The 13998-nt window shown below is 44.4% G+C and overlaps 1 protein-coding gene across 1 annotated transcript; it reads left to right on the top strand.

Moving 5' to 3' along the window:
- The first annotated feature begins 58 nt into the window (after positions 1 to 58).
- On the top strand, positions 59 to 5160 carry LOC133420057 (mucin-5AC-like). The gene is made up of 7 exons (XM_061709619.1): positions 59 to 1345; positions 1454 to 1518; positions 1710 to 1894; positions 2298 to 2629; positions 4624 to 4685; positions 4770 to 4918; positions 5016 to 5160. Exons 1-7 carry the CDS (start codon positions 68 to 70, stop codon positions 5114 to 5116), a joined length of 2172 nt encoding a protein of 723 aa, XP_061565603.1. The 5' UTR covers positions 59 to 67; the 3' UTR covers positions 5117 to 5160.
- Positions 5161 to 13998: the final 8838 nt, after the last annotated feature.

Raw genomic sequence — 13998 nt, 5'->3', positions numbered from 1 at the left:
AACCACAGTGGCTCCCACAACAACCACCATTGCTCCAATGAGAACAACAAAAGCCATCACAACAACCATGGCTGCCCCGTCAACAACCACAGCTGATCAAACATCAACCACTATTGCTCCAACAACACCCACAGCTTCCCCAACAACAAACATACCTTCAAAAACAACAATAACCACAGAAGCTCCAACAACTACCACAGAGGCTCACACAACTCACACACCAACAACGACAACCACAGCTGTTAAAACAACTACTGCCCCTCTAAAAACTAGCACAGGTGCTCCAACAATTACCACAGCTGCTCCAACTACAACTACAGTTGCACCAACAACAACCCCAGCCGCTACAACTACAACTACAGCTGCTCTCACAGCAACTACAGTTGCTTCAACAACTACCACAGCTTTACCAACAACAACCACAGCCGCTACAACTACAACTACATCTGCTCTGACAATAACCATAGTTGGTCCAACAACTATCAAAGCTGCTCCAACAACTACCATAGTTGTACGAACAACAATCACAGCCGCTCAAACAACAACCCCCACAACCACGGATCTTCGGACAACAACTACAGCTGGTCCATCAACTAACACAGTTGCTCCTACTACAACCACAGTAGCTCTCACAGCAACTACAGTTGCTCCAACAACTACATCTGCTCCAACAACAACCACAGCCGCTCTGACTACAACCACTACCGCTCCGTCTACAACCACTGCCGCTCCGACAACGTCCACGGTTGCTCCGACAACGTCCACGGTTGCTCCAACAACAACCACAGCCGCTCTGACTACAACCACTACCGCTCCGTCTACAACCACTGCCACTCCTGCAACGTCCACTGCCGCTCCGACAACGTCCACGGTTGCTCCGACAACGTCCACGGTTGCTCCGACAACAACCAGAGTTGCTCCGACAACTACCACAGCTGCTTCAACTACAAGACTTGCTCCAACAACTACCACAGTTACTTCAACTACAACTACAGCTGCTCCAACAACAACCACTGCCTTTCTGACGACAGTTGCTTCAACTACAAGAATGAGTGGTGCAAAAGCAACAAAATTTGCTCCAGCAACAACTCCCATTGCTGCAACAACAACCAGCATTGCTTCAATTACAACCGCAAATGCTAAAACAGCTACAGCCATTCCACAAACAGCTACTTTTGTTCAACAAACTCCCACGACTTCCACAACAATGAATATGGCTTTGACAAGTAAAGTTACTTCCCCAATATATGTTTTTTCAGTGGTTTTGAAAGATCGCTTTAATGATGATCTCAAAGATAAAAACAGCAACAGATTTAAGATTCTTCAAACGAAACTCATAGCCCTTGTGAGTATGATTTTTAAAACGCTTTATTTGATTTTTATGGATTTTACACTTTTAAAAATAATTTCTAATCTAAACTGAATTGTTTTTCCTGATTAATTTTTATCACAGTACGACACCATCTACAGAGCTAAATTTGGCTCTCTCTTCATTCGCAGTTTTATTATTGAATTTAGGTAAGGGTTTTTAATCATCTGTGTTTGTCATCTATTTTTTTGCTCTGTATCTAATATAAGCGGTTCAGGATGACCATACTAACTTTTTGGGATATTAGTTTTAATTCAAATATTGACCTAACAACCACATGTTTAGAACTTTACTTTGAAGTGTGAGATTTTTAATGCAACCTATTTATTGCTTTTTTCAGATCATCTGTAAACGGGACACAAATGGGGAATATTGAAGTTGAGGTGGGAGTTGAGTTCAATAAAACCACACCAATTAAGGAACTCCCAGAGAACAGAGTTGTTGAAGAAACTGTAAAACAGGGTGTGGTTAATTCCACCGTGAATTTCAACATCACCATCGTGTCAGACTCCATTGCAATAATAAGTAAGAAAACAGTGCTCAAATATTTCACAACATGGAATCATAAAACATGTCTCAATAAATTCATTAATGCTTTACAATTTTATTTTATTCAAAACAAAGAGGGGACACAAACATTTTTAATGTAGTCGCACAATTTTTGAATTTTGTTTGAGTGATACTCTTCCCCTATTTTCAATCATATTGAGGTATTATGGACCTTTAATGAAGACCTTTATTTAAAAATCATGGAACGTCAGTTCTTTTAATCCTCTTAAAAACTTCTGGATTGATTAATAATAAGCTTTGCCTCTGTCATAAGGAGGTTTATGTTGATGAACAAGTGTTAAATAACTTCAATTAGCACATCAAATTCAGTATTCTCATGTTTTTCAAAATGTTTTTTTTATATGTTTTTTTGTGTCAGAAACACCTAAGGCAAATTTGACAACTGCATCTCCAGGAATCCCAACCACAGCAGCTGCAAACTCAACTGTAAATCCTGCAGCTACCAATACTACAATCCAACTTTCAAAAGAGGGAGCAAATGCCAGAACCCCTTCCAAGCTAGCTACAAGTGCAGCAACCAATGCTACAACCACGACTTCTACTGCAGCAACAACAACGACCACTACAACTGCAGAGTCAATAGTCGTGAGGCGGGTGACTTTTAGGTCTTTGGGAGAGACATTCACAACTGATCTGCTGGATGCCTCATCCACGGCTTTCAAAAACCGAGCTGCGTTAATCAAGTCAACAGTAAGACTTCTTATGTTCAAGTTTAATTATAAACAAATGTATGAATTACAGTTACTAATGAATGGTATAATATAAATGTTATTGTAGTATGGTTTTCACACCACCCCCCCAACTTCCAGATTGAGACTTCTTTTGCAGTTGTGTAAGATCCATGGTCATGCAAGATAAGAACTAAGTGCTACATGGGGCTCGCTTGTCTTGATCTTGATTTTCTAAAAAGGAAAAATGAAATGCACCTCCTTGGCTAATCAGTAAGGGGCTTGTTCCTAAAGGACGTTATTTTCATCCATCCATCCATCCATCCATCGTCCGCCGCTTATCCGTTCCCGGGTCGCAGGGGCAGCAGCCTCAGCAGCCTCAGCAGAGATGCCCAGACTTCCTTCACCCCAGACACTTCCTCCAGCTCCTCCAAAGGGAGTCCGAGGCATTCCCAGGCCAGCCGAGAGACATAGTCTCTCCAGCGTGTCCTGGGTCTTCCCCGGGGTCTCCTCCCGGTGGGACATGCCTGGAACACCTCCCTAGGGAGGCGTCCAGGAGGCATCCGGTACAGATGCCCAAGCCACCTCAGCTGACTCCTCTCAATGTGAAGGAGCAGCGGCTCGACTCCGAGCTCCTCCCGGGTGACCGAACTCCTCACCCTATCTCTAAGGCAGTGATTCTTAACCATAGGGCCGCGGCCCACACTTGGGCCGCGAGCGCCACCTAGTGGGCCGCAAAAAGAATTCAGTTTTGTACGTGTGGGCCGCGTGGGCCGCGGGACTGCATAGCAACTCCCGACCAAATGAGGAGAAAAAGACACTCAGGGAGCTGTACGTGTAATAGTAAGAGAAATGGTGTGTATTTACAGAGAAAATCCTTCATTTTGCACAGAGTACGTTTAGATCCACCAGGATCAGGGATCGATTACTTGGGTCTGCGCCCACCAACGGGGAGCGAGCGCGGCGTGATCATTTATCCCGATGCGTCCCCGCGGCCGGGGAGGTCGGTGCCGCTCGGGCGGCGGCTCCGTCGTTACTGCTGAAGGATGGTAGATGTAGATGCGTGGGCTGACGTGTGTGCTGGGCTGGACTGTTGTTCGAGCTTTCGCAAAAGCATCGGAAAGTTACTCGGCTGCAGCGGCCAGAGCTGCGGCCCCCCCCCCCCCGTCACCTAGGACCTGTTTGCCATGGGAGACCCTACCAGGGGCGTAATGCCCCCGACAACATAGCTCCTAGGATCACTTGGGCACACAAACCCCTCCACCACAGTAAGGTGGCGGTTCAAGGAGGGGACGTTATTTTCATGAACATTGAAAATGTTTAATATTGAATATGCTAATATCTGCTTTACAGATGTACATTTCATGAACATTGAAATGTACATCTGTACAGCAGATATTAACATATTCAGAGTCTGCTAGAAGAAAACATTTGTCCATCCATTCATCCTCTCAGCTGAGTTTGGGGTGAATCTGCCCGATATTGTAAAATTGTATAAAACCCCAAGGTATGCTTTGGTGTTAATTTTAGCTACTTAGTGCTTAGCATTTCCTGTAAATGTGACATTTGAGCTGTGAATTAACAGCTTAGAGAAATATTACTCCTCTTTGTGCAGAGTATCAATAAACTGCTGGGAATGGTTCTTAGGGTTCTTCCATTTAACATCTTTTAATTAACCAGTGTTGAGTAGAATCAGCTCCTGCGAATATTGCATTGTACAGACCCTTGTAATTTAGACTTTTAAACCAACTCTTCAAAAACAAATGGTGGCATCACAGAGCACTTGTCCAGCTCTGTTTCAAAACTGACCTTAACTAAAAACTGTGACTTAATTAAAAAAACGTGACGGTTTCTTGCAGTGTAAAATGGTGGTGTGACAAATATAGACGTTCTATGTGTTCTGGTTCTAGAAAACCCCTGACTGGGTTGTACAAATGATCAAAAAAATGACATTAAACAACTGAAATGTTTTAAATGAAACATACAATTATAAATATTTTATTTCTGCTTCTGCAGCTGGAACCTTACTTTGAAGGAGCATTTTCCTCATTCTGCTCTTTGACAATGATTTCATTCAGGTACCTAGTTTACAGTTTGTTCATAATATTTAAATATTATTGAAAATAAATTTGTACTATCAACAAAGTTAATTTCTTTTGCAGCAATGGATCTATCATCAACAACATGGACTTTTGTTTTGCACCAGCATCTGTTCCTGATAACATTCAAATTGGACATGTTTTGATCACAGCAGCTCCAAACATCACAAACTTCAACATTGAAACCAGTTCTGTAACTGTGGAAAGCTTACGTAAGTACATTCCACTGTAATAATGGAATTTAAAAAATCTGCAATATCCTGAAAGAGTTTTCTGAAGCCATGTCTTATTTTTTCTCCACATTTACAGAGTGGAATATTGCAGTAGCCCACAACATTAGTTTCATCACTGCAGTCTCCATGGTGCTGTTGTCATGGCTACTGTCAAGTCAGCAGTTTCTTCCCTGCTAATGTTCATGGGACATTTTAAGAGAGCTAATGCCATGGCGGACCTGGCGGCCATGCTCCGGGGCCCGGGGGAGCAGCAGCTCGCGGCGCTGGAAGCGCTGGTAGCCGCAGAGCGACCCACCCCTGCGCCACGCCGGAGGTTTGCCGCAGCAGCGTGGGAGGGGCTGGCGGCGCCGCAGCTGAGAGGCCGGGAGGCAGAAGCTGCGGGCCGCCAAGCGACGGCTCCCAAGATGGCGGGACCCCCGGAACGGCCCACCCCGGCACCACGCCTGAGGTTCGCCGCGGCAGCGCTGGTGGCGCTTCAGCCGACCGGCCGGGAGGCAGTGGCTGCAGGTCGCCAGTGGCTGCAGGTCGCCAGGCGACAGCTCCTGAGACGGAATCAGAGGCGGAGTCAGAGGTGGAGGCGGACCAGCAGCCGGAGCAGGGCTGCATCGAGGAGGAGGCGGTCGTGGACGCACCAGTTTCGGAGCAGTGCGGCGTGACGGAGGAGGCAGTCCTGGAGGCGGACCAGCAGCCGGCGCGGGGTGGCGTCACGGAGGAGGGGGTGGTCCTGGACGCACCCCGGCCACGACCGTTCCCTCTGGTCGGCCCTTCGCCGAGGACGACCCCCCGACCGTTCCCGCTGGTCGGCGCGACGCCGAGGGCGGCCTCCCGACCGTTTCTGCTGGTCGGCTCGACGCCGAGGGCGGCCTCCAAACCGTTCTCGGCCTCCGTCCGAACCAGGAAGGCCCGGGGGCGCAGACGGCGGCCCCGGGCTTCCTCTCCCGCTCCGAGGGGGCGGGGGGGGGAGTAGGCTCGGACGGACGGACCCCAGCGCGGGTTTGGCGTTGGGGGTGTGTGGCAGGGTGGAGGGCAGCCACTCAGGTGATGGGTCACAGGTGTGGCCCATCAACCTCTCCACCCTGCCAGCCTTGATAAGGCGGGGCTGGACAGCAGCAAGGGGTCGTGGGGCTGCAGAGAAGCTGCTGCTGGTGATCTGTGTGATGCTGTGCTTGTGCACGTGTGGCGGTGTCTGCTAAATAAAGGGTTCTGCACAAAACTCCGTGTCCTCTCTATCCTGTCGGTCGGGCCCCGTAGCACTCGCCGTGCTACAATGAGTATGCAAGATTTTTTAGTGCGTCCGAAACATTTGAACGTACTCAATAGTATGCGCTATCCATACTCATTCCGGAGAAATTTAATAGTGTGCATTGATGGACACTAGCTAAGCAGAAACTTCCCACAATGCAATGCAGCGGTGTTTGGTTGCCAAGTGATACGTATTCCATTCCATTCCATTCCACTTCCATCACTGTCTGGTTTGGATCAGCCACCAAACTGGACAGGCACAGACTGCAACGGACAATCAGGTCTGCAGAGAGGATAATTGGGACTAACCTCCCATCTATCGATGACCTGTACTGGTCCAGGACCAGGAAACTGGCAGGTAACATCTCTGCAGACCCCTCACACCCAGGACACAGTCTGTTCCAACTCCTCCCCTCTGGACGGCGCTACAGAGCTCTGTGCGCCAGAACCTCCAGACACAGGGACAGTTTCTTCCCACAAGCGGTTGCTCTGATGAACTCCCACAACTAACAGTCTCAGAGTAACCAATCACGTGCAATAATAATCATTTAGCACCTTCGGTAATAATCATGTCTGCCTCACTCTGCTGCACCTCTCACTTTTTGTATTTTTTGTATAATTTTTTGTATAATTTGTTTCGTATAATTGTAAATAGGTTATTTTATTTTATTCAGAGCTGTCTTTTTTTTCTCTACCTCAAACTGCTGCACCTTAGATGTTTATCTGTATATATGTCAAGAAATACCACATTTGATTATTTGTTTATCTACTGCCTAAAGAGCGAAATTGCCGGAGCCAAATTCCTTGTTCGACAATGTTCGAACCTGGCCAATAAAGATGATTCTGATTCTGGTATATGTCATAAGTATAATATTAAGTATACTAATATTTTTATATAATATTAATATTATAATATTCATATATAATAATATTATATAATGTCATCTTGTTTCGGCCAGGATAAACGGGAAAAAGCGGAGCGGAGCTGCTACTGCTGCTGTGACACGTCACTTCCTCCCAACGGCAGGAAGTGCCGTGTGCACTCTGAATAGTACGTCCGAATTAATGCATACTCCTGATATTTACTCAAAAGTGTACCGAACTTAAGTATACTTTTTAGTATATATTGTTTAGTATGGCATTTCGGACGCACCGTATGATTATTTTACTGAACTGAACAAAGGATATTTTTCTGGAACATTATGTTATTTTCCTGTTTTATAGACCTGGAATTCCTGCTTCAAATTACTGTATTATGTCATGGTAATGTCATTTATAATTATTTAAGTAAACATGAAGGTGAGTTCATAAAAGCTACTTAGTTGGTGACACTGTTCATGTAATCCTTTTATGTGGAACAACTTATCTAGTTATCTAGTTAATTGTCACATTAAATTTCTTTTATTTATCTATTTAAAAATAAAAAATTTCAAATATTGTATTTTCATACTTTTCTTTCTTTTTTTTACTATTAATTAATTTATTTATTTACATGTACAAAAAACACGAGGTCTTCATGGGTGATACAGGTTAAATCAAAATATACACATACATCATAACCTAATGTCACAATATTCAGAGTGCATACACAATCCATTTTTCTCAGCGTACAGTAAATTTCTTGAATGATAACCTGCCACTGGACCAATGTTGGTGGGTGTACTGTAGTTGCAACCACCTTCTTGTTATGGCTTTCCTATCACTTTCTAAAAGAATCTTCAAGAAGTACCTGTCCTTATGTAGGACTGTTTCTGGAATTTTACTGAGATATAAAAGAAAAATCTACCGCCTTCCAAAATAACTGGAATTTTGGACTGGCTCAAAAGACATGAAGGGGTTAGTCATAGTGGTTCCACATTGTCTCCAGCAGAAGCCTGAGCTCTGTGTGCCTGTTCGCAGTGCTGTTAATTTAGGAGTTATGAAAAATCTCACTAACTTTTTCCAGCCAATTTCTCTTGAACATCTTGAATTTGCAGTGGTGGCTTGTGTCTCACATACTTCTATCCAGGTCTCTTCTGATATTTGTGTGTCTCACTCCTTCTACCATTTTTGTTTAATGGATAACGTGATTTTTAGAGGCATGTATCCCTCCATATATTCTTGAGACCAACTTTTTATTTTTTTTATTTTTAATATACCACATGAAATATAGAAATGAAATTGTATTCCCTATCTGCCTTGATTTGTAATATGTTTTTATTAAAATAGTCTCCGACCTGTTCTGCTTCTCCAGTCCAAATACGTCTGAAATGAACAAATAATTAAAGTTGTTATATCTTTCAGCTTTTCTTTCCCATTATAGATTGTATTGAAATTTTTAACTGTGTAGTTTCCAAGCATTTCCATTTAGATTCATAATTTGGAGCGCACCAGTATACTATGGGTTTCAGTTGTGCAGCATAATAATATTCCTGTAAACATGTGTTGATACTCCTTAGCCAAATGTTGCAATGCATAATTAGCACAACCGGGTGAGGATGTAGCGCCAAAGAGATGCACATTCATGTGATACACTCGTGGATGTGCACTAACATCTCCGTCCTTCCACCACAAAAAGCTAAAGTAGTCTCGATCTCTTTCATGCACCTGGCATTGGTGGAACATCTTTTCGACATCACACATCAGAGCTATGCTGTGCTGGCGCAATCGTAACAAGACACCTGTCAGGTTGTTTGTCAAGTCTGGACTTGAGAGAAGGTGATCATTGAGACTGGTACCCTTACGTTTAGCAGAGAAATCAAACACTACTCGCAGCTTTTCTGGTTTCTGTTGATGAAAGAAGCCGTGATGAGGTATATACCATTTTTCTCCTTCAGTTCCATCATCATTAGCGTCTTCTGCTTCTCCCCTTTCAATGACTCGATTCATGAACTCAATATACTGTTCCTTGTACTGTGTATTCTTTAACAGTTTTCTTTTTAGACAGGTGAGTCGAACATCAGCGCAGTGTTTATTGTCTGGTAAGTAAAGTCTTTCCTTAAAAGGAAGGGGCATTTCATAGTGTCTGTTACTGGTTTTTCTTATACCATTTTCAAGCTGGTTGAGGAAGAAGATATCATCCTGAGATACTCCTAGTTTGTCTTCTCCAGCATTTTGAAGTCATGTTCAAGAACACGAAGAGCATCCAAAGGTGTCATTGGTGGCAGCTCCTTCACGGCAACCCGGTGACACAAGCTGGTAGCACAGGGAGAGCCATGGTTTGCCAAAGACGGTCCTACGATGCTCCACCCTAAATCAGTTTGAACTGCATAAGGTTCTTAATCTCCACCTGAAATGACCTGCCTTGGTGCCAAGGCTCTTGGGCAGTTATACCCTATAAGTAGACCAACATTGCAGTCCTGCAAAGGAGGAATTTGATCTACCACCTTGATGAGATGAGTCCAATGTTTTGCTGTTTCACATGTAGGGATGTGAGCACGATTTACTGGAATACATTCCTTTGTGTAAGCAGGAGGAAGGTTAATTTGTACTGCGGAATTAAAGCCTCTCACACAAAGCTCTGAAACTCTTTGGCTCTCTATCAGTGTGTCTTTTCCCATCATGGTAGTTCATTTCAGTTTTACTGGTACTTCATCAGCATGAATGGAGTGACTAACTTCTTGGTCGATGAAAATAGAATCGCTCTGAGTGTCAAGTAGCGCATACACAAGCCTTTCTGCCTTTGGACTGTTCTTTGCTGATACCCATACTGGAACAATCATGGACGTGTGAGAAGCTTTTCCTTCTCTTGCTACCCTGAGTGAAAGCGCACTTGTTGACTCTAGTGTGTTATCTGAAGTGGATGTGGCTTTAGACACAATTTTGTCCCTTTTTATATAATTTATGTCATGAAGGCATGTTGGATGCCTTCCTTTACAAATATCACAGGAGTGGCGATGCCGGCAGTCTTTTGCATTGTGGCCGATTTTCGAACATCCATACCACAATCCCTTTTCTTTGATGTATTGTCGTTGTTCATTTAGAGATCCCTTCAAGAACTCAGAGCAGCTATAAAGCTGATGGCTATTGCTCTGACAAAACATGCATGGAGGTCTTCCACTTCCCTTTGTAGATTTTAGATTTTCACCGTGCATCACTGTTTGTGTGTTAAACACACTGGCCTTAATCCTTTTAAAGTCTCTTTGACCTTGTTGTTCTTTTGATGCATCAGATGGATGTAGTGCAAGAAAAGATGTGACTGGGTTACAGGCAACATCTGCCTCCAATGACACGAAGGCTGCAAAGTCTTGGAAGCTGGGAAAATCTCCTTTCATTCAGTGTTTGTGTTACCTGGCGGTTCCATCGAGATGCCAGCCAATCGGGTAACTTTTTCGTACGTTTTTTATTCTCCTCACAGTCATTCAATATCTGGAGACCTGACATGAAGAATGGCCTCTTGACATGCATTCAGGAAGTCTGAGAAATCCGAGGCCTTGTGCATCCTTTGGTTGAAGTTTTGGCCAACTGCCAAGTTTGTCTCGGAAAGTTCTTTGGTTAACAAATGGCTGTCCATACCTTTGGTTCAGTTTATTCCATGCATCCTGATATGCTTCAGCATCATTTCTATAAAACAACCCATCAAGAGTCTTACGAGCTGCACCACAAACATATTTTTTGAGATAATAAAGCTTATCTGCAGCAGGGACGTTTCGTTGATCAATAAGAGATGTGAACAGCACCTTCCATTCAATAAAATGAATGGGGTTGCCGTCAAACACAGGTGGCTCTGGTGTTGGTAGCCTGTTAACTGCTATACTATCTTGAACAGCTTGAGCAAGAAGATCGACATCTGTATGTGCAGGTTTGTATGGTGGTGCCATGACATTTAAAGCAGAAGGAATAGTGTGTGGAGAAAAATTAAAAAAAACTAAAACTAATTAAAAACTCTTTATTGGGGGCTTCCGGTTGGTGAGCAGATGGAGTAGACGTGTTTCGTGAGTGCTCCCGTAAATGCCAAACTTTTTAAACCACCAAGCCCTCAAACTTTCAAACTTTTTCCTTTAAAAGGGATTCCCTGTTGCTGTTTTTCTTTTTTTTTGTCTCGAACGAGCCCACTTACCTCCGAGATGGCTTCGAAGAGCGGCAAGTCGGGAAAAAAGGACGAGGCTGGCGCTGTCTTAACCCTGGCGGCCATTACCACGTTGCTGGAAGAACACCGCGCTGCCCTGGCCGCCGAGTTCAAAAATACTTTCAGTCAGCTCGACTCCAAACTCGACCAAACACGGCTCGCGGTCGAGGACCATGGCCAACGGGTTTCGTCCCTTGAACTCGCCACAGAAGACCTCAGCCAGCGAGTTACGGACCTTGAAGGCATCTGCTCGACTCTACGGGATGATAATGCTCGGCTGAAGGCTAAGGTGGTGGATTTGGAAAGCCGAAGCAGAAGGCAGAACATCCGTATCCTGGGCTTACCGGAGTCTACCGAGGGCGGGTCTCCAACGGCTTTCCTCTCCAAGCTGCTGTGTGAGGTGTTCGGGAACGATACGCTGCCGTCACCGCCAGAGATAGACAGAGCGCACCGCTCGCTCGCCGCCAAGCCGGCCCCGGGACAGAGACCGCGTCCGGTCATCCTCCGCCTTCACCGGTACCAGACGAAAGATATCCTCATCAGGGAGGCGCGCCGGAGAGGAAAGGTGGAATATCGCGGCCACCCCATCCGGATAGTGGAGGATTACAGCCCCGAAGTTGCCAGCCAACGAGCGGAATACAGCGGAGTCATGTCGGAGCTCTACCAGCTGGGTCTGAGGCCGGCTCTGCTCTTCCCCGCCCGGCTCCGGCTCACGCTGTCCGGGGGGGCCAGGAAGTGGATCGGCTCCGTGGATGAGGCGCGCAAATTCATCACGAGTCGCAGCAAAACTTCAAACCCGCCGTAACGGGGCCGTTGGAGGCTGTCACGGCTCCGCCTGCAGCCCGGTGCGGCTCACTGACGCTCACGGACTGACTTTTTTTTTCTCTCTCCCTTTTTTTTTTTTTTTTTTTTTACGTGAGCCACATTATTCCTGAGGGGAGGGTGAGTAACCCCGCGACAACCAGTATTTTCTCTGTTGTTAGTTTGACTGCCCTTTTGCAAATATTATTAATTTGCAGTTCTTTTTGGCTATTTGAGGGAAGGGGGAAAATAAGTGGTGAAAAGGGGGAGAGAAAAAAAAAAAAAAAAAAAAAAAAGCTTTTCCGATTTACCTATAAGTTTTATAATAATTGTAAGCTGTTAACCTTACTTTTACGCTGCTTAAGTCGGACGTTTTATATTTTATATTTTTGTACAAATATTTCTGGGCTCATATCGGGACTTCCAGGTCAAGATTTGAGAGGGTATTTCTTTTTTTTATTTATATCTACACGTTTTAAGGTGCTAATATGTATACACCCATGATACGGGAGCAAAAGCTATTAGTGTGTAGGATTGGAAGATGCGTTATTGCACTTTGTTTGTTTTAAAGAGCTTGCTGCTTTTTTTTAATTTTTCTATAGCAGCTGTCTTAGTTGGGGGGGGTGGGTCGGGGGGATATGTCACTGCCAGAAACTTTGCATTAACTCTTTTCAACTCATTACTTAATGTGGGTCACATTCAACCTCCTTTCCGTTTTCTTTTTTTCTGCCTAGGTCATTGTGCACACCTAATTTTTCTTCTTAGATATTATGAGTAGATACTTGAAGTTGGTGAGCTGGAATGTTAAGGGTCTGAATCACCCTGTTAAAAGGAAGAGGATCTTCTCACATCTAAAACACCTTAAAACAGAAATAGCCTTTCTACAAGAAACTCATATTCGCAGTTCTGATAATAGCCGCCTGTTCCCGAGGTGGTCAGGGCAGAGATTTCACTCCTCCTTTCAAGCTAAGGCCCGAGGAGTTTCAGTTCTGATCAGTCAGGATGTTTCATTTGAGCAGCACAATGTGATTTCTGACAAGTTTGGTCGCTACGTGATCGTTTCTGGGAAATTATTCAATACATTGGTCGTACTTGTGAACGTTTATGCCCCTAATTCAGATGATGCAGTCTTTTTTGAACGACTGTTTTCACTGCTCCCTGACCTTAATACATATTCTCTCATACTGGGTGGTGATTTTAATTGCTGGCTCGACCCAGTCCTAGACCGATCCTCTACCAACCCCGGCACAGCAAGTAAGTCAGCCCGTCTTATTCAGGCATTCCTTTCTGACTACGGTGTTTGTGATGTGTGGCGTTCTTTACATCCATGTGACAGAGAATACTCCTTTTTCTCACAAGTGCACCACACATACTCGAGGATTGATTATTTTTTTATTGATAATCAACTGATTCCCCTGGTTCATTCCTGTGCTTATCAGAGCATTGTCATTTCCGACCACGCTCCTGTGGTTCTAACCATGTCCCTTCCTGACCTACCTCAGAGAGACAGACAGTGGCGATTCAATTCAACTCTGCTGTCGGACACAAATTTTGTTAAATCTATGGAAACGGAAATAGCCTTTTTCCTATCCACGAATATGACTCCAGGAATGTCTTGTCTAACTGTTTGGGACTCCCTCAAGGCTTATCTCTGGGGACAGATTATATCCTACACTGCTAGGGTGAGGCAAAAATCTTATAGGGAGCGATCAGACCTTGCCCGCCAAATCAAAGAGGTCGATGAAGAATATTCTCGGACTAAATCCCCAGATCTTTACAAAAAGCGGCTAGAACTTAAAACTAAATTTGACCTGCTTACCACTCACCCAATTGAACAGTCACTTCTGAAAAGTAAAACCAGGTTTTATGTTTATGGAGACAAATCTGACAAATTATTAGCCAACCAACTTAAAGGCTCTAAGGCTAAACAAAATATTTCTAAGATTCGATTACCAAATGGCCATGTAAC

This window comes from Cololabis saira, chromosome 20 (genome assembly GCF_033807715.1).
Source record: "Cololabis saira isolate AMF1-May2022 chromosome 20, fColSai1.1, whole genome shotgun sequence".
Classification (NCBI taxonomy): domain Eukaryota; kingdom Metazoa; phylum Chordata; class Actinopteri; order Beloniformes; family Belonidae; genus Cololabis; species Cololabis saira.
This window is presented reverse-complemented; position numbering and strand designations above follow the sequence as displayed.

What these genes read in the sequence shown, in the direction of transcription:
- LOC133420057 (XM_061709619.1), top strand. Translation starts at nt 68, where the DNA reads ATGGCTGCCCCGTCAACAACCACAGCTGATCAAACATCAACCACTATT. An exon ending in AGTTTTATTATTGAATTTAG is followed by an intron (nt 1,519 to 1,709) that starts GTAAGGGTTTTT and finishes TGCTTTTTTCAG; the next exon opens with ATCATCTGTAAACGGGACAC. An exon ending in CTGCGTTAATCAAGTCAACA is followed by an intron (nt 2,630 to 4,623) that starts GTAAGACTTCTT and finishes CTGCTTCTGCAG; the next exon opens with CTGGAACCTTACTTTGAAGG.